This window comes from Euprymna scolopes, chromosome 35, assembly GCF_053919585.1.
Source record: "Euprymna scolopes isolate OS-2025 chromosome 35, ASM5391958v1, whole genome shotgun sequence".
Taxonomy (NCBI): domain Eukaryota; kingdom Metazoa; phylum Mollusca; class Cephalopoda; order Sepiida; family Sepiolidae; genus Euprymna; species Euprymna scolopes.
In genome coordinates this window covers 13,143,921-13,163,837 of record NC_136516.1, presented here as the reverse complement: position 1 = coordinate 13,163,837, position 19,917 = coordinate 13,143,921, and the positions used below count along the sequence as shown (strand labels likewise).

General features: G+C 32.8%; 1 protein-coding gene across 1 annotated transcript in view; it reads left to right on the top strand.

The window, feature by feature from the left end:
- Positions 1–3,502: 3,502 nt before the first annotated feature.
- The window catches only part of LOC145259689 (endoplasmic reticulum junction formation protein lunapark-B-like), a 197,161-nt gene continuing 180,746 nt past the window's right edge, over positions 3,503–19,917 (top strand). The window contains 1 exon segment of the mRNA XM_080117357.1: positions 3,503–3,862. Within this exon segment, the coding sequence (XP_079973483.1) occupies positions 3,836–3,862 (27 nt within the window). The 5' untranslated portion in view covers positions 3,503–3,835.

Genomic DNA, 19,917 nt, shown 5'->3' with positions numbered 1-19,917 from the left:
GAAACACCCGTCTGGCTGAAACTACTGTCAATAATTTTCCCCACTCTTTATCTGTGCCTAAATCCAAACGTAGATTCCATGAGCCAAGCTTCTTTCTTAGAACTGCACGCCAGTGGAACTCTCTGCCGCTTGCCTGTTTCCCACCTGACTACAACTTGGACGTCTTCAAGTCCAACATAAACAAACTCCTGACAAACCGCCCCCTTAAGTAAGACACTCTATCAAAACACCCAATACTAATGATTACTACAATACTATCTCATTGATTACTGTACACGCAATAACCCTTATCCCTGAGTGGCCTTCAGACCTTGATAAGTGGTGACCCCCATGTAAAAAAAAAAAAGAAAAAAAAAGTAGATCTGATATAAATGTACGGAAGCTATCCCAGTCAGCCATAGTGTATCGATATACATTTGTGCTTAAAGCACAAATGAACCATGATACTTGATTTTTTTTCATTTGAAACTTAACTTCAAGCCATAATCATCGCACAAGCAGAAAGGGTTCTTTGATACGACAGGTGCACATTTGAAATGAAGGTTTCTGTTTAGAACACAATTTAACCATAATATTTAACTTTTGCATTTTAAACTTTAATTCGAACCGTTATGTATAAAAATCATCAGTAGGTTCTCTACAGTATAATGTAGACTACAATGTGTTTTGGACTAAGTCATTGTGGGGAAGCATGTGAAGCTTCTTCTAGGTGCATTGCGATGTGTCCCCAACTAGAGCAGGCAATCAATCGATTTGATTGAAAAATGAATGATTTCACCGATTTTAATGACAATAAAAATATGGGAGTGTGAAACGAAACATACATTGATAATCATTCAATCCCAGGCAACGTTGGGTCACCGTGCTAGTATACGTATAAATAAAAAGATATTTTTTTTGTTACAAAAGAAAGCTCTGTAGTTGATCAGTCTGTGATTTTTCCCTCAGTTATCTTGAATTATAATTTAGTAAGAAACAAACAATAAAATTCAAATGAAATTGAAATATAAGGCATATTACAGGAGCGTACAAAACTAATTTGCACGGTGAACTAATTTGAATTATCACCGCTACGAAACTATCGCACACATCTTCACAGACTGTCCCCTATGATCGATCTTGGGATGGAGTGAAGCGCGATGATGGATGACTGCTATGAAAAGCAGACGGCTGGCGTACATGAGTGAGGCCCCTTTAGCGAAATATGCATCGGCTCCGATGTTGTACGCAGTTCGTTCGAGGGAGCATTCCTTATTCCGAAAAGGAAAGAAATTTTGGCGTGTGTGGCTTTTTTTTTTATGGCTTGAACTTTGCGCTTTTTGGATTATTTTGTTATTATCTTTATTGTTTTAATGGACATTTTTTAGGGCCATGTTTTTTCTTTATCTTTGGGATGTATATATCTATTTTTTTTGGCCGTGCTTTTTTGTTTAGCTGGATATTTTTTTCTTGCCGTGTTGTTTTTTTTTGGAGGGGGGGGTACAAATTTAAATTTGGCTTGAACTTTGCGATTTTCGGATTATTTTGTTATTGTTTTTTTAACCGGGTTTAAAAGTGCAGGGCGGGGTATGAACACATTTAAAAACATTAGAAACACTTCAAACATTGGGGGAGGCACTTATACTATAAAAAAATCGCGGTAACATAAGTGCATAAGCACGAAAATTGATTTTGTTTTTATTTTGTTTGCTTGTTTGTTAAATTCGGCTAAAAAAGCAACAACAACAACAACAACAACATAATCCCAAAATCGCAAAGTTCAAGATTTATTTCCTTTTTGGAATAAGGAATGCTCTTTCGAACAAACTGCGTACAACATCGGAGCCGATGCGTATTTTGCTAGAGGGGCCTCATTCGTGTACGTCAACCAAGCAGACCATTTGGTTATATTGACGCGGTTAGCTCCCCAATTATTTGATTTTCCAAGCAGCGACAGGGTAAAGTAATTCAAATTAATTAACCGTATTAATTCGTTGTTTGATTTCTGCGAATTATTATTTTTTTCAATAAACACTGATTTTTTTTATCATTTTTAATTAATGTTTGCAAAATAAAAATGAAAAAAGAAAGAAAGAAGTCTGCAAAAATTAGAAAACAAATTATTTGCGAAATAATCCACAAAAACACAATTTTATCTGCTAAAATCAGGAAACAGATTAGTATTTGCAAAATACAAATAAATAAATCCGCAAAAATCAGAAACAGATTAATACGATAGTTAACTTGCCCTGTCACCGCTCGGAAAATCAGTCCAACCAAACGTAGCAATCAATTATGGCAGCCATTTTGGCAGCCAACAACAACCGCTTCAATATAACAAACTAGTCGTGAAACACGCGTTGGGAGCTAACGTATTCAATATAGACATGAGGAGGGTTTAGGTTTCCCGTATGCAAGTAAGGCGACGGAGAACTCCGAACATTTTGCAGTTATACAGAATTTCTTGCCACTGGACTCAAGCAGTCAAGCAATGTCGATTTAGAAGTGCGGTTAAAGATTGCACAACCCTTGTTTCACTAGAGATGCTAGATGCTTGCGCAGCCATCTTTACAGGGTGAAATCCATTATATTTCGAGGCTGAACGCAGGGTCGCAGGAACGGAGGCTTTTCTCGGGAATGTGGTACTGTTTGACTGTTTGGATAATTATCTCTTTTCCACGGCGAGAAAACGTGACACAAGGGTAGGTAAGTGAGATTGAAGAGATAGCACCCCCGAGGAGGATCACCCCGGTCTGCAAAAATGCCTGAGCAGCCCCGTCGACATTCCCAGGTAGAGGCTCCTTAGGCGATTAGCAATAAACTAATCCCTTCTCAAAGAGATAAACAGGTAAAGCATGGGAAAGTTGTCCTCCTAGAACTGCACAGAACCGGCAAAAGGCCATTTCAAAAATGGTATAGACTTTGTTGATGGCAAATGTCAGTCAAAAATTTACGCCACTAAACTATACATTTGCCCTGTTGATTTTAGTGCCGGAGAAAATGTATTAATTGGATTTGTTGGGAGGTAACGACAGAGACTGACAACCTTGGTGTCCCAAGTTCGAATCCGGTTCGTTCCGAATTGGATGTTGGCAACCTTCACGTGATCCACTGATCCATCCCGTAGAAAGAATTCTGACTTGGGAAACCAATACCAGCAGCGGAATTTCCAGATTCATACGATGATAATGATGATGATGATTGAATTTGTTCTGTGAATTTTAATAACAACTAACTGATGACGTTTCTCAATAATGCAAGGTAAAAAAAAAAAATAATAATTACGATAAATAATAACTACAAAAAAAAACACTGAAAATTAAAGTAACAAAAAAATATATGTATAATGGAGATAACCAAGTTTCAGTTTTATTTGAAATAGTATTAAATTATGCTAAAACAAAAGTAATATTAAATAATTATGTAGAAAATTAATGAGACGGTTCGGTTCAGTAGTTTAGTCTTATCAGAATTCAAGAAGTGGCTGCTGTAGTCGAATATCATCATTGGGTAACCCGTTTTTGTCTATGAATTAATATTAAAAACCACACAACAACATCGACGTGGGCATAAAAAAAAGAAGAATCGGCAAGTGAAGAGAAGAAACCGCCGTGGTTTTGACCACTATCGTAGAACCAATACACGGACATACAAATCTGGGGGAACATAAAACCATCGAACGAGTAAATATTTAAGGGCCTCGTCCCCATGTCGGTTGTGATAACCGACCGACGACCCAGAAACTGAAAGGAAATAGAAGACATGTAACACGAATTCAAAGACACGTGCTTTTCTGTCACTCGAACTGGACGATTTTCTCTTTTGTTTTGGGTTTTATTAACATTAAACACCAAAGATGGGGCTAATAATTTCCAAATTCAGGGTAAGTTATCTTTTCATTTCTATTGTTCGAGGTCCGTTTTATAATTTTATAATGCTTTTCTTTCCTTTTCTTAAAATTGAAAACAAATTTTAGAAATTACGTTTCGAAAATTTGACGTTATAATTCTAATTATTCAAATTACTATTTCCCACCTTTGTTATTATATTCATAACGTTTTGACGTTTGATGTAAGCCCCAACCTGCTTGTAGTGCTTTTTTTTTTGTTTTTCAAACTTAACTATGAAACCTGGGGTTTGTATTACTGTACACATAGATTCGAAAAAGTTGTCAAAAAAACAAATATATAAAAAATAAATGTTATCAAAGGCAAGATAAGTTACTTTTCTATCAAACTGGATACATTTTTCGTGTTTTTATTCAATGTAACATATTTATTCAGCTCGAAAAATATGCAGTGTTTACCGATGTATTGGAAAATTCAGAATGGCGCCCGCGCCCGACACTCTTTAACACGGTGAGTTTGGGAAAAGGTGTTATAAATAATAAACTAGACAAAATACTATTAAAAGACACCGAATATATGTCAACTTATGTCACGGTAACATATAATGAGCGAATTTCTAACAGTATTTTGTCTAGTTTATTATTTATAACATCTTTTCCTGAACTTACCGTGTTAAAGAGTGTCGGGCGCCATTTTGAATTTTCTAATACATCGGTAAACACTGTATGCTTTTCGAGCTGAATAAACATGTTACATTAAATAAAAACACGAAAAATATATACAGTTAGGTAGAAAAGTAACTTATCTTGCCTTTGATAACATTTATTTGTTATATATTTGTTTTTTGACAACTTTTTCGAATCTGTGTACAGTAATACAAATCCAGGAGACTGTTCATCAAGAATTTGTTTACGTTGGACTTGAAGACTACCAAATTGTAGTCAGCTGGCAAACGGAAGAGAGTTCCACAGGTGTGCAGTGGAACTCTCTTCCGTTTGCCTGTTTTCCAGCTGACTGCACTCACTGCAGTGCAGTTCTAAGAAGCTTTGTCCATGGAATCTACGTTTAGGTTTAGGCACAGATAAAGAGGGGGGGGGAATTATTGATAGTGGTTTGGGCTAAACGCGCGTTTTTCGTGAAATTTTGGCCAAGGGGGACCACAGATTGGAGCTCAGACGAGCAGTCACTTACCATGAAAATAACGATAAAGCAGAGACGGGCTCGTAACGTCTCCTCTGTGGGAAAGCGGTTGTAGGGAAGAGAAAAAGGGCATCCCCCACGAGGCTACGAAGTTTATTTTGAACTCTGTCAAGGCAGGATAAGCTACTTCTAGCAACCCCTCTGCCCAGATGTGGCAAACTCCACTCCAACTCCATCCTTGGACGTATTTGGTTTTTAGAATTGCATCATCAGCAGTGAGTGCCTGAGTGCGATATCTAATGTTACTGTTATTCTTGGTTATTATTGCCTGTACTAAGAATTAAAGGTGCTTGTGACTGCTTGTGTGGATTATTGGTGATCAACGTATTCCAGGTGAAAACATGATTACGTACTTACATGTTATGTCGAAATCAGTATACCCTCCCCCCCAAAAAAATACGAAAAATGATCCAGTAGATCTGCTATATGTAACAAACAACAAAAAGTGCTCCATAATTACGTTCTTGCATTTTATTTAAAAATGGCACACCTTTAAATAAAATTCAGGAAAATAAATCAGTTTGTCATACTCAATTGATCGTATAAAACTTGAACACTAAAACATGACATAATTCGATAGTTTCTGTTTCTACTTTTTCTGCCGAGTCATTTTTCATAACTTTTGGAATTCATACTAATTTCGACATCACAGGTAAGTATGTAATGTTTTCACCTGAAATGCCTTGGTTTAAAAGATCACCAATATACGCAAGGACCAAATTGGACCTTCAACCTTCAGAATCCTGCCACTTACAACTGATTGGTCCTATTTAGTTGCCTCCCCCACGAGGGCAGAGAGTTAGACACAATGTCGGTTTTTAACGTGGAGGAAAATCAAGCTCCCTAGAAAGGGGCACTCGCGATATTAACAAAGGTGTTAATGCGGAGAGTGATCCGCGCTATTATTTTAAATCGTATTTCCACGTTTAATTAAAAATTTTTTATTGAATTGTAAGGTTAAAGTACAGAATAGTTACAAAACACCCTCCCCTCCCCATGTTAAGAATGGCTTTTTAAATAACGTTATTTCAGCACGAATCACTCTCTGCATGAGTACCAACAAAAATAAAAATTACCTCAATCTAGAAGGATTTCTAAAAAAAAAAATACCAAAAGGTTTCCTCGACGTTCGCACGTAATCGCCTAAAAAAAAAGTTTGGGTGCTTCTGCTTCTACACTTTATTGCCGAAATTGGAGACGCCATTTTTTTTAATTCTTTATTTTTTTTTTCATGCACTTGCTATCCAAATCTAGGGGAGCCATCATTATGGCCGAACGATTGCTTCCGGAAAGGGAAAGAATAAATTTACCAAAATTAACATTTATTACTTCCAGAAACTTGGTAAACCAAAGCGATATTACTGGAGAAAATGAATCTTGACAATTCAAAAAAATGTTTAAAATTATTTATTTGTTCGGAAAAAAACTATTTTATAAAAGTCACATGTTGCTTTAAAAATAAAGTGAGAGAGAACATATATCCGTAATTGTTTAATTGGAAATGTTTCGATTTGATTAATGAAAACGGGAAAGTTTTTCATGGAACTTTGCGCCATTTGAAAACCAAAACATTTATTAGTAGTTTTTGTTTATTTTTTCGTTAGTGTGTGTGTGTGTGTGTGTTTTTTTTTTCTCGAACAAATAAATTTAAAATTTTCATACATTTTTATACAATAAATGTTTTGGTTTTCAAATGGCGCTCGTCCAGTTTAAACAAGTATGAATATGTCATGTTCTGTTTTTAATAATAAATATGTATATACGTTTCATGAAAAACTTTCTCGTTTTCATTAATTAAATCGAAACATTTCCAGTTAAACAATTACAGATATATGTTCTCTTTCGCTTTCTTTATTTACCTTTTTTTTCATAGTTCTTTCTGGAAGGAACTAAATACTAGTTTAATTTTTTTTGTTCTTTATTTTCTACTTCTGCCAAAGTTTAAATTACCGAGTTCTCCATCTGATAACAGGTGCCCGAAAAAAAATGGCATCTCCATATTCGGCGATAAACTGTAGACGTACCGCTTTTTGTGGGGATGGTAGCGGAATTTGTATTTTTGACTATTCTTATCTTGGTTGTTTGATATATTCATGACTTTGTGGCCAATGTACCCCCTCCCCCCGGAACTTCTTCAGGTGTATCTTTGTTAAATTTAGTAATTTTGCTGGACCCATTTTAATATTAGTAAAATAATAATAAAAAGGTCAGTTTTTACGACGTGCCCCAGCGTATTATAAACACCCCAACCTCCCCATGTTAAGAACGGCTTTCGGAATACCCCCCCCCCCAACGTCGAAAGCCGCTCTTGGGGTGGTTATAATACGCTGGTGCAGTGGCGCAGGCGCACGTCTTAAAAATTGACAAAAAAAAAAAAATAAATAAAATAAATCTTCATAATCGAAGAGAAAGTAAAAAAAGAAGTAATAGAAAATGACGACGAAACTGAATAAAAATATAATATACAAAAACAGGTTCTCTTAAAAAAAAAAAAATAAATCGGTACTTATGCAGAATACGAACCGTGCTGAAATAACATTATTTAGAAACTTATTAACATGGAAAATGGGAAGACGCTTTTTTTTTTTTAATTTTTTATTTAAAACCAACAATAAAATATACAAAAAAAAAAAAAAAAAAAAAATCTTTTTGTTCTGAGTTACGGACCGTGCTGAAAAAAACTGCTGAAATATAAAACTAGCACGGTCTGTATTCGGGATATTTACCAAAATAAAATCTATATTAAAGTACATCTTTATGGCTATTGATTACATCTTAAATTTATTAACTACAAAATCTGATAATAAATTTGAGACGCTAAATGCCCCCCCCCCCGCTTCCTGGAAATTTTTTTTTAAAAGGCAAGTTGATGCTTATGCACTTATGTTACCGTGTTATTTAAAAAAAAAAATAGTATTTTCAAAGTAAGTTGAAGTTTCACGATATATTTTTATTTGTTTAAGTTTAGGTGAAAGTACAGAATAATTAGAAACACTCCCCTTCCAATGTTAAGACTGACTTTCTAAATAACGTTATTTCATCACGGTAACATAAGTGCATAAGCACCGACAATTTTCTCCCAAAACTTCAATTTATTTTTCAACATTAATTGTATTTTGTGTACTTTTGATCCACAACAATTTTAATTGAAAAAAAAAAGGGGGGTGATCAGTCTATATTAAAATATGCAATGCAGTATTTAATTATTATTTTATTTGGATATCAACTTTTGTTATCACTTTGATGGCAATACGTAAAAAATGAGTCGTGTCATTTATTTTCTCTTTTTTTTATGCCATGGATCTGGATCAGACGGGCATTCAATAAGATTTTATTTTTAAATCGAACTTGATTAAAAAATGTATTTTATGTATAAAATTAGATTTCTAGCATTTATTTATTTTAATTTCGCAGTTTTATCTATTTGCAGTTTCGTATAATGACTTGACGTAGCAATGCGACTGGGCGAAAGGACAAAGATTATTACCATAGTGCGACGTCAGTTTTACCGCATTTTTTTTTTTTTTTTTTTTATGCCCGACTTTCACGTGGAGCCTTTTTACGTTCATGTTATCAAATTATCATTGATTTTTAGTGCTTCTACAGAATTCGAACCAAACCGATTTTTGAACTACTTACTAAACCTTCAACTACGATTAGGTTACTAGTTTTAAGGCGTCGATAATGTAAGCACGGTTTTGGTCTCGCATTTTCATTGTTTTCGTACGCCGAAACAAATTAAAAAAATATTAATTTATTTTTAACTTATTTTTAAATGGTACAAAAGTTATGATACTTTTCGATTAGTTACATTGTGTTACATAGAGGGGTAGGTGTATCAGAATTTTTGTAGGAATTTTTGACACCCCTAACACGAAACTGCAAATAAAATATAAAAAAACTCGTAATTTCTCGTTTAAAGGTGGGTTTATTTTCTTTATGGATTATACTTCCAAAATAAACAATTAAAGTTGTATAAAAAGTAATAGAAATATTAAAAAAAAAAAAAAATAGTAATGAAATTAATTGAATGTTACGAGTTCAGTATTTTTCAATTTTTAAACTTTAAAAATCTATCAAAATTTTTCTATTGATTCCATTTTTACGATATTTTCAGGGTCAATGTGAAATTTTATGCTCTTTCCAATAAACCGAATATAATATTTTAGACAAATGTTTTTTTTTTTAATTCACCCCCCCCCATTTTCAAATGTCTATTAAAAAGTAAATGATTAATTTACTTACCAAAGTTTTATGTCACAAATTGAAGATAAAAGATCAATAAATAATATATTCAAATTTAAAACAAAAGTTTTTTTTTTTTTTTTTTTAGAAATTTACCTGTAAAGTCCGAAGTTTAAAACCTTTAAAAAAAAAAAAAAAAAACCTTTTTTTTTTTTTTTTTTAATGAAACCTTGGTCTTGCTCCTTTTAATTGAAAAAAAAAATTAGGGCTTGAATTACATTTTTCGAGGAGTTATAAGCTTTGAAAGATAGCGGGTGGAATTATTCAATAGTTTTCACGAAATTTCTGACACTGCTAATAGAGGGGGGTAAAATCTGTGGCGCGCATTGGAGGTCCCTAACGGTTAGAATAAAAAGTTTTGTTCAACTTGTTCTGTAGAAGATTTTTAATTTTTTAATAAGTTAAATGTAATACAATATAATTTAATCATTGAATTATTAATTGAACCAAATTGTTATAAAACTTGAATTAAAGTAACGTTGTCTGTAATCTATAGTGATAAAATTATTTCAGAACGTCCAATAATTACATGTGGATTTCAAAGTTAATCTTTTTTTTTTTCATCTATTATTAAAACGATTGACTCGTTTATAAAGATATGAAATGCATTCTGGTGGATTTAGCTTCCTAATTAACTTATTTTGATGTACAATTTTCACTGTGTTAATTTATATCGGTATTTTGTTTTTATTTTTGAGCGATTATCAAGATTCCAAAGATGGTAGCCTCATGTCCGCCACTTTTGGTTGTTGTTCTAACTTGTCACTACTCGCGTTTTGAATTAAATAAACGCTTTAAAATAAGTTAAATCACATAAAAAAAACAAACTGTCCAAGTAAGCAGAAAAGTAATTTATCCTACATTTGGTAACAGTTACTTGCTATATTTGTTTCTTGAGTACTTTTCGGTTTGTTGTGATAATAAACTGCTCAATTTCATTTTACTTGACGCTCTGTTTACCTTTTGAAATTTCCCGAGTTTTACTAAGTTGAACATTATGTAAATGACACGTTATTTTTTTAATTTTATTTATTTATTTTTCGTTAACGCCTCTAACAAACCAGTTAATAAGGACGAGGACAGATCGGGGCAAATAAATCAACTTGTACAAAACAAAAATAGTCTTAGAAATATCGACAAGTAGTCACCTTAGAACACTAAAAATTACAAGGTAGCCCCCCCCCCCTTTTGTGCTAACCTCAGCTTCACGCTATTCTGTGCGGTTGCTGGTTTTCTTGCAACGATATGTCGAGTTTCTAATAATAAACGTTCCAAAACAGCTGTTTCGACAGCGCATTTCATATCAGCCGAGCTTCGCCCTGGCAATCAATCCACAAACCAGGGCTGACTTGACATTAGGCTCATTTTTGTTAGGACGAGGTATGGTTCCGGCCCGTTGCTAGGTGGTGAGGTGAGGTGCATTACCTTTCCAGGCATTACCTCCTCCTCCTTCAAGATGATTTTGTTTATTGCCGGTAGCCTGACATGCTCCCGCTGGAGAATGCCGACATTACCCGTTCTTGGCTATTTTTTTGTATTCAACCAGCGTGCCCTTTTAAAGTTGGTTTTCCCCACTTTCTCGCGTTAGGTACTTGTGTAGCTTATGGACCATTATTTAAAAAGCGTTATTATTTAGTAAGCCATTTTTGACATGGTTATAAAAATCCTGTACTTTCACCTAACAATTTAATAAATAAAAGGTACAGTAAAATTTGGATTTAATTTTAAAATCCTGTATAAAGATGGAAAGGGAAACAATAACATTAATGTTTGGTGCATTTTAGGTTTTTTGACCTAAAAATGCATCTGCATCAAGCATTGCTATTTTTTGTTTCCCTTTGCAAAACTCAATCATGTTCTGCAAAGTCAAAAGAAATAACAATTTTCCTCTAAAAAAAACAAAAAAACAACCAAATCTAACACCATGAATAAATATTTGAAAATATAAAGAACTTGAAGCATAAAATCTTTTCCTAAAATTACTGGATCCAGCATTAAAAATCTGAAAAAGGCTGATATGTTGTAAAACAGTCAAACTATTTAAACTAAAAAAAAAAAGTGCCGTTCGCAAACTTCGCAAGTACCAAGCCTTGTGCCCCACTTTGCTTCACATAGCTAGGATAATTTTTGTACCAATCCAGAATTACCATTTTTATATGGATAAAACGATATCTATAACTTTGTCCTCTTTAAATAGGGATTAAAACAAGTGAAGTATGCCCCCCCCCCCACGGTGAGTACACAGTGAACGACTGAACGAGACATGAAAAAAAAAAAGTTCAACATTTGCCCCTCCCCATTTATCCCAAAAGTCCCCAGGGGACGTCAAATCCTGGTGAAAATGAACGGTGTAGTTTATGGCCTTAACATATGTAAATTTGAGTTCTGCACCGTGCAAAACTGCTAAATAGACATACACAGAAAATTTTGGACAAATATGGTAAAAGAAGTTCCCAAAAATAAAGTGTTTTTTATTAACCCTAAAAGAGCCCCTGAGGGACATCTAAGAGTTATCGCGAAGTATAGACAAACAAAATTATATAGAAACCGATTAGTTAGAACTTTCCAGAAAGTTTTATAAAAATCCAAGGCATCCCTTTTTTTTTTTTTTTTTTAATAAGCACAAAAATGTCAATTTTAGCCATTTTAAACTGAAATGTAACCCTAGGTCGGCAGCCGGAGTTTTTCTGGAAAATCCGTTCTGTTATTTTTTTACTCGTATCATGTTTAATGTTTCAAAATTTCAAGGCGTAGTTATTGAGAAAAGTGCAGACAGACGAACGGACAAGGGACGGGTGAATTTACAGGTCCACCCTCTTTTTGTCAGGGGACCAATAACTTCCCAACTCTTGACTTTTACCACAATTGATGTTCAGTTCTTGAAATGTCAGTTTCTAATGATAAAAATTTTAAGAGATGTAATTAAAGCATAGTATCTGTTTTGGTTCTTGGAGAAATCCTTCTGGACTGGTGCATTTTTAATTTTATTGATCCCCTAACAAAGGAGGGATTGGACCTAGTAATTCATTCCCATCCGTTTGTTCACACTTTTCTCAATAACCACCTTCGAGTTTTAGTAAATTTTTCATTGGTGGAGGAGGACCTTGCAATGCTTGGCTTGTTTTTGTCTCGATCCAGAGGAATCTAGGAAGTTCTAGCTGCTGGAGAGTTTAGCCCAAGACTTTTTGGCTCAATCTTTTCAACCCTGAGTTTTGAACTCCTGGTCTTTTTCATTTTTTTGAAAGTTTGGTTCCTGAGTTTTAGGTTCAGGCTCTTTTTAAACTCCAAAAGTTTGAGCCAGGAGTTTCTAGTTGAAAATTTTTTCACATCTTCAATTTATTTTTTCTTTCCAAGAAAAAAAAAATTATGAGAACAAAATGTCAAACGTTTTATGTTACAAAATTAATCAACTTAAAATTTTTTGTTGTTGTTTTGCTAATATTTCCCTGAAACGACATATTTCTATTATACACAGTCCACTCCCTAAACTTGATTTAATTATTGATAATTCGCTACTATTAAGTCTCAGAACGTAGATCAAAGTGTTGCATGCACGAATAGGTCAAGATGCGGCTAGTTAAAAGAAAGGTAGATGCCTATCGATTCGATCCATCTTTCATCTCAACAATTTTGATAGCCTTGTCTAATTTGTAAGTAAATCTTTATGTGCAAATAATTCAAAGTATATCTTTTTTATCCTTTCTTTAGAGTTGAAAAACTGTTTGACTGGGGTAGTTTTTTTTTTTTTTTTTTTTTTTTTAGGGATCGGATATTTCCCCACATAAACCAAACTTATGTTAAATTTTGCCCATGTTGGAAATAAGTAAATATCAACAAAAGATGAGTGAATTCGTAAACAATCTTAAGAAATCAAGAGGCATTCTGCCAGAACACCTTCTTTTCGGAGAAGGAATGAACTAATTTGCTGTCTGAGACGCTCCTCATCTGTGAGGAAATGCTGTAAGGACTTTAGAGTTCCCCTTTTTTTTAAGGATCTTGATATGATCTGGATCAAGAACTGATCTTGTGTCATAGTTTGCCCTTGCCCTTGGGATAACTGATTCGTTATGGGTTTTTGTTTGTATTTTTCTTAAATGTTATGCTGAGGTTGAAATGAATCCCTAATACAGTTGCGAAACATATTTTGTTATTAACGTTCGTTTTGAGTTTTTTTTTTGTTTTTCATTTTTCTAGTAATATGGTCAATTTACATTTAAAGGATGGACGTTTCAGAATAGATTGAATCGATTGCGGATAATTTCTTTCCTCTATATCTCTATATAAATAAAACAAATATGTGTGCGAAAATATTTAACTCTTAAACTACTGGTCACATAACACTAAAATTAACAGGAAATAGTAATCATACACCAAGGATGGTTTATAACTAGTAAAATCTTTGTTTGGATGGAGGAATAACGTGTACAGAAATATGTCGGCAAGTTAAAATGTTCATTTCAACTTGCCGACATTTCTATTACTTTTGTGCATGTGCAAATTCATTCATAGCTTGAAGTGGTTTAGTCTTAAATCTTATCTGTCTGTTGATAGCTCAGACACGGCTTGAGCGCTAGATGTTTTGGTTTTAACAGATGCCATCCAAGCCATTTTTTTTTTTTTTTTTTTTTTTTTTTTTATACTTTTGTAATCCGTAATATATATATATATATATATATATATATATATATATATTCAATAGAAAATTGGCTTTGTAATGATAAATAAAAATCTGCATGAATTAAAATATAGGTAAGCATTATTTTACGACAGGGCAAGGCCAGGTGCCCCTCACTAGTATTAAATGATAAACCAACTGCAGATTATTATTAGTGATTGCCTCGTTTAAAGCTTAATTTAAAACAAAAAATATTGTTTGATGGTACAAATAGACTTCGCAATCTAGTGAGAAATGATCTCCTCTGTTCTTTGTCGCCCATTTCTAATGGAAGATATGTTGCTAGTTTTTCTCTACTGTATCTTCATGTTGTCTTATTGCCGCGGCCACAAATTTGCAAACTTCAATGCCATGCACAGAGGTAAAATCCTCCTGAAAACGGAGCCACTTGTAGGTCATGTGTGAAAACGTGATTCCTTAGAATGAGATCTTGCTAGCTGAAGCGTTCTTCCATTTCACCCTTACTTTGGCTAGACAGGAGACCCAAGAGGCCTGATCCGATCAGTCGGCTGGTCATGTCTATCTGTATCTATAATTTTATACCCAACCGTATTATTAAATCTGATTCTTAAAAAAATCAGAACCTTTTATTTTCTTTGCAAATAGATACTAGAAAGTGATGGCCTAGAGTGAATCGTTTTGAGAACAAAAAAAGATTATCACTGTCAAGGAGTAATCTTTTTAAAGATTAATGTTTTCAGAGAGTAGTGTCACTGGTGAGGTGCTTCCTTGGAATTCTGTGTCGGTCATCAAAGAAGCAAGCGCCCATGTGTTTGTGCCTTGTGTGTCGAACTTACCTTCAGGTGAGATCTGAAAGAGAGACACCATGGAGATTGACTGAGCATTTATACCAAACTCGAGTCAATGTTTGCAAGTCATGTGATTGGGGGGGAGGGGGATAAAACGGTCTGAAAAGTGGAAGAGGCACTGGGGGGGGGGAAGGAGAAGGAAATGAAGTCAACAGGTATTTTGTTTAACCACTACCAGGAAGCAACTGTTGCAAGAACGAATTTATTTTTGGAAAGGAAAACTCGCCAGCTGAAATTATTCCAACATTCTGTTTGCTTGTTCTCTAGTAATAATGGTATACTCTGCAAAATTTCCTTCTAAAGATTTACGTTTTCCAAGGGCAGCTCTGAAATCAATGTCTTTCTAGGAATATAAATAAAATGATTAACAGCAAAATCATTGAGGGCATTCACAAAGTTGCTGCAAAAAAGATGGGCTCTCTCTAACGTGCTAGAAAGTATCTTACATCTGAGAGTATCCATTTGCACATGCATGGAGTATTGTTGCCACCTATGGGCTGATGCATCAGCTACTTACTCTCTCACTCTTAGCCTTCAAAAGAGATTCACCAACCTAATAGGTCCCGGACTGTTAGCTAGGCTTCAACCTCAAAGGAGTACTGTTGCCACCTCTGGGCAGGAGCTGCTGCAAGCAGCTTATTCTGCTTTGACAGTTCAAAATAGACTTCATAGCCGAGTAGAGGATGCCCCCTCTTCTCTTCCCAATAGAAGAGACGTTGCGAGCTTATCTCTGCTTTATTGCTATTTTCATAGCAAGTGCTCGTCTGTGCTCTAATCTATGGTCACTTCTCCCCTGCCAAACTTTCATGAAAAACACTCGTTTAACTGAAACCACTATTAATAATTCCCCCCGCTGTGCCTGAACCTAAACGTGGATTCCATGAACAAAGCTGCTTTCTTAGAACTCTCTTCTGTGTGCCTGTTTTCCAGCTGACTACAATATGGTCAGCTTCAAGTCCAATGTAAACAAGTTCTTGATAAGCCGTCCCCTTAAGTAATCCAATTTACCAAATTTCCACTACTAAGGATTACTATGCTATTAACCATACTCATTAACTCTTATTCTCGAGTAGCTTGCGGCCTTGATAAATGGTGACTTTGTTAAAAAAAAAAAGAAAAAAAGTTAGGTGACTATTTTCAGTGATGGGTAAAATATTTGCTTTAAATTTTCAACTCGATACACACAGTATTATTCAGATGTATATCTGAAAAGTCTTGGCATAAAGAAGCCACTTGTCAATATGGTGGCCTTCATGTAGGGTTTTAAGTTGTCTTTGACAAAAATTTTTTTTTTTTAATTCAAAACTTTAATTTAGTAAATTTTTTTTCCCCTATCAGATTCTTTTCATATTTTTATTTTTACGGAGTTCGAATCTATTCAGTTTTTTTTTTTTTTTTTTTTTTTTTTTTTCATTAAAATAAAAAATCTAGCTTGATCTCAACTGTGATTAATGATCTATATAGTGCGTGTTATTTTCTGTGTCATACTTACATCCGGGTCATTTAATTGTTATGTACTTCCATTTCTTGCCATAAATATTTTTACCAAGAATTCTTCACAAGTTTTTGTTTCAGCTTCAGTTATAGCTGATGATACTCCAATAATCTTTTTTTATAAATTTTATCAAGAATTCTTCCGAAGTTTTGGTTTTGATTATGGCTGAAGGAACTCAAGTTATATATATATACACATATATATATTTTTTTTTCATAAGTTTTTATTCCAGTTTCGATTCCAGCTAATGCACCCAAGTCATCAATATATTTTGCGATTTCTGAAATCGCAACTTTATAATATAAGAATCAATAGAACATTAATTCTATAATAATATATACGAAATCTACAAGAATTAAAATATATTTAAGCATACTTTATGACTGCTGGGCGTTTGTGCTAGCTTAGATTATTACTTTTGTAGTGTTAACAAAAGAGCTACAATAATATCAGACCGTCTTCATTTACATTGAACATATGTAGAATGCCAACATAAATATTACATATGAATGAGTCTCCCTGTGGAATTTCCACAGGTCCCGCTAGTTTATATATTAATACGATAGCGTGTTATTTTCTGTGTCACACTTACATCCAGGTCGTTTAATTGTTATGTACTTCCATTTCGTGTAATAAATAATTTTACCAAGAATTCTTCATAAGTTTTGGTTCCGATTATAGCTGATGGCACTTCAGTCTATTTTTTTATCAAGAATTTTATCAAGAATTCCTCATAAGTTTTGGGGACGTTTTCGATTATAGCTCATGGCACTCCAATAATCTATTTTTTTTATCAAGAATTCTTCATAAGTTTTGGTTTCGATTATAGATGAAAGAACTAAAGTTATATGTATATATCATAAGTTTGGGATTCGGTTTTGATTCAAGCTGATGACCCCAAGTCATATGGATACATCTTTTATGTTTGAAATCGCAACTTTATAACATAAAAATCGATAGAACATTAACTCTATAATAATATATACGAAATCTGCAAGAATTAAATATCATATTTAAGTGTATTTTACGACCTGGCTATGCCGGGCGTCCCTGCTAGCTTGGATAAATAGTTTTGCAGTTTTAACAAAATACCTACAATAATATCAGAGCATCTCCATTTATGCTGAACATCTACAGAGATTTTGTTGCTTGCGGGGTTAGTTAGGAATATATACGTTGAGGGAGCACAAGTGCCCTGAGTTCATCAGAACACATTCCATTAAATTACTTGTAAAACAAGTGTGGATGCAACATTGTGACGGATGTTGAAGCTTTGCTGATAGTACAGGAGCTATTAGATGTGAAACTTTATTTTTGATATTTTCTAATTCAAAGCCCGCATTTTAAGTTCTGCATTGTGAAATTTGTCTTCTGGATCAGTAGTAGCACACAAAGCAGCAAGTTTTCTAATTTTCAACAAGTTTAAAATGGTCATAATTCAATAGCTAATTTTGCTACCCGTATAAATTTTGCACCATTGTCCAAGTTTTGCAAAGATTAATGTGGCCACATTAAAAGTTCTTAGATTTAATGAAAATAAATTTTTTGTTTGAGATACGTTTTAAAACATCGTTTATACGTTATTTGCATAAAAATAAAAAATTGTTTTAGAACTTTTTTTTAGATGAGGATTGATTATTTGGATTCTTCAAACTACTGTTCTCATCTTGAGTTTGATTTTCACAACGTTTCATCGATGTAACCTGACCTCCTTCAGATGTTTCTTGTCTAATTCTGGAATCTGCACAGAATTTTGAACGTAATCCTTTAAGAGATAGCTTTATTTATGGGGGTAGCATGCTCTTGTTCTGTCAGCCATGACTGATTTCACAAGAACTCATGGTATAGTGGATAAAGTAATGATAAAATTCAGTTGTAAATTACTGTGGTAAATTACACTCTTCAGAAGATTGAAGGTTCAATCTTCAGTGGGAGGGGGGGGCGACACTCAAAATATAATTGCGAATTACTTAGGACTTCTTTGCGATCATGGCTAATGGAAAGAGAGTACGCTATCCCGTTGATTAAAAGAAGAGTTCTGTTTGAAATTCTGTGCAGATTTTTGAGTTCGACAGTAAGGTTACCAAATTTGACATGATACCCCATGAACATTGTGAAAATAACCAACAAGATGAGAACACTATAGTCTGAATAATACAAATAATAGATTTTATTTAACATGAAAATTTTTTTTATTTAATTTTTTTTTCTTTTTGTCATATTTCGAATTCCAGGTATTCTTATGGTCAAAGGTGACAATAATAGAAATGCCGTGAAACTGCTCATACTGAAAATCGCTGTTTATAATCTGAAAACTCACTTTAGTGATTATTTTATTTTTTTATCTTTAAGTTGATTGAGATTGTTTCATAGGTTTCATATGTTTCTATTTTTTTTTTTTTTTTTTTTTTTTTTTTTTTTTTTTAGAGAGAAGGGTAAACATTTTTGACAGGTGACATGACAATCTTGAAAAAAATGTTGTATCGTGTAATCTATATAAGCCACTAGACGACCTCTGACCTGTTGGGTCAGCATTTATATATTGTACATGAGTGCATGTTTCGTGCCTTCATCATTTGCTAAGGTAGATAAACATGTTAAAAGTTCATTTATTTATTAGTAGTTTATAGAAAATGCGTTAGTTGAAGAACTTGTATAATTATTAGAACATAACGTTATGTTCTATTTAGAAAGGCATTCTTATTTAATGTCATAATACATAAAGTAAAGTCAGTTTATTTCTTTGTCATCAAGAGCTTTAATTGTTACATTTACAATAAAATATGTATAAAATAGGCTTATAAGCCAAATTACAGCGCAATATTATGAAAATAAACAAATATGTATTTGTTTAAAAATTAGTATTTCAGAGATAGACTCCATCCTCAGAATTTATACATTTTGTTTCTTTCCTTTTACTTGCCATGATGTTGAATTAAAGAAAAAAAAAACAGTGAAGAATCCACGTGCTGTCCGTCTGCAGTATTATTTTGAAATGCCGGAAGAATATGCGTATTAATTTTAAACAAATATGTTTATTTTCATAACATTGCGTTGTAATTTGATTTATAAACATATTTTATACATATTTTATACATATTTTATACATATTTTATACATATTTTATACATATTTTATACATATTTTATACATATTTTATACATATTTTATACATATTTTATACATATTTTATACATATTTTATACATATTTTATACATATTTTATACATATTTTATACATATTTTATACATATTTTATACATATTTTATACATATTTTATACATATTTTATACATATTTTATACATATTTTATACATATTTTATACATATTTTATACATATTTTATACATATTTTATACATATTTTATACATATTTTATACATATTTTATACATATTTTATACATATTTTATACATATTTTATACATATTTTATACATATTTTATACATATTTTATACATATTTTATACATATTTTATACATATTTTATACATATTTTATACATATTTTATACATATTTTATACATATTTTATACATATTTTATACATATTTTATACATATTTTATACATATTTTATACATATTTTATACATATTTTATACATATTTTATACATATTTTATACATATTTTATACATATTTTATACATATTTTATACATATTTTAT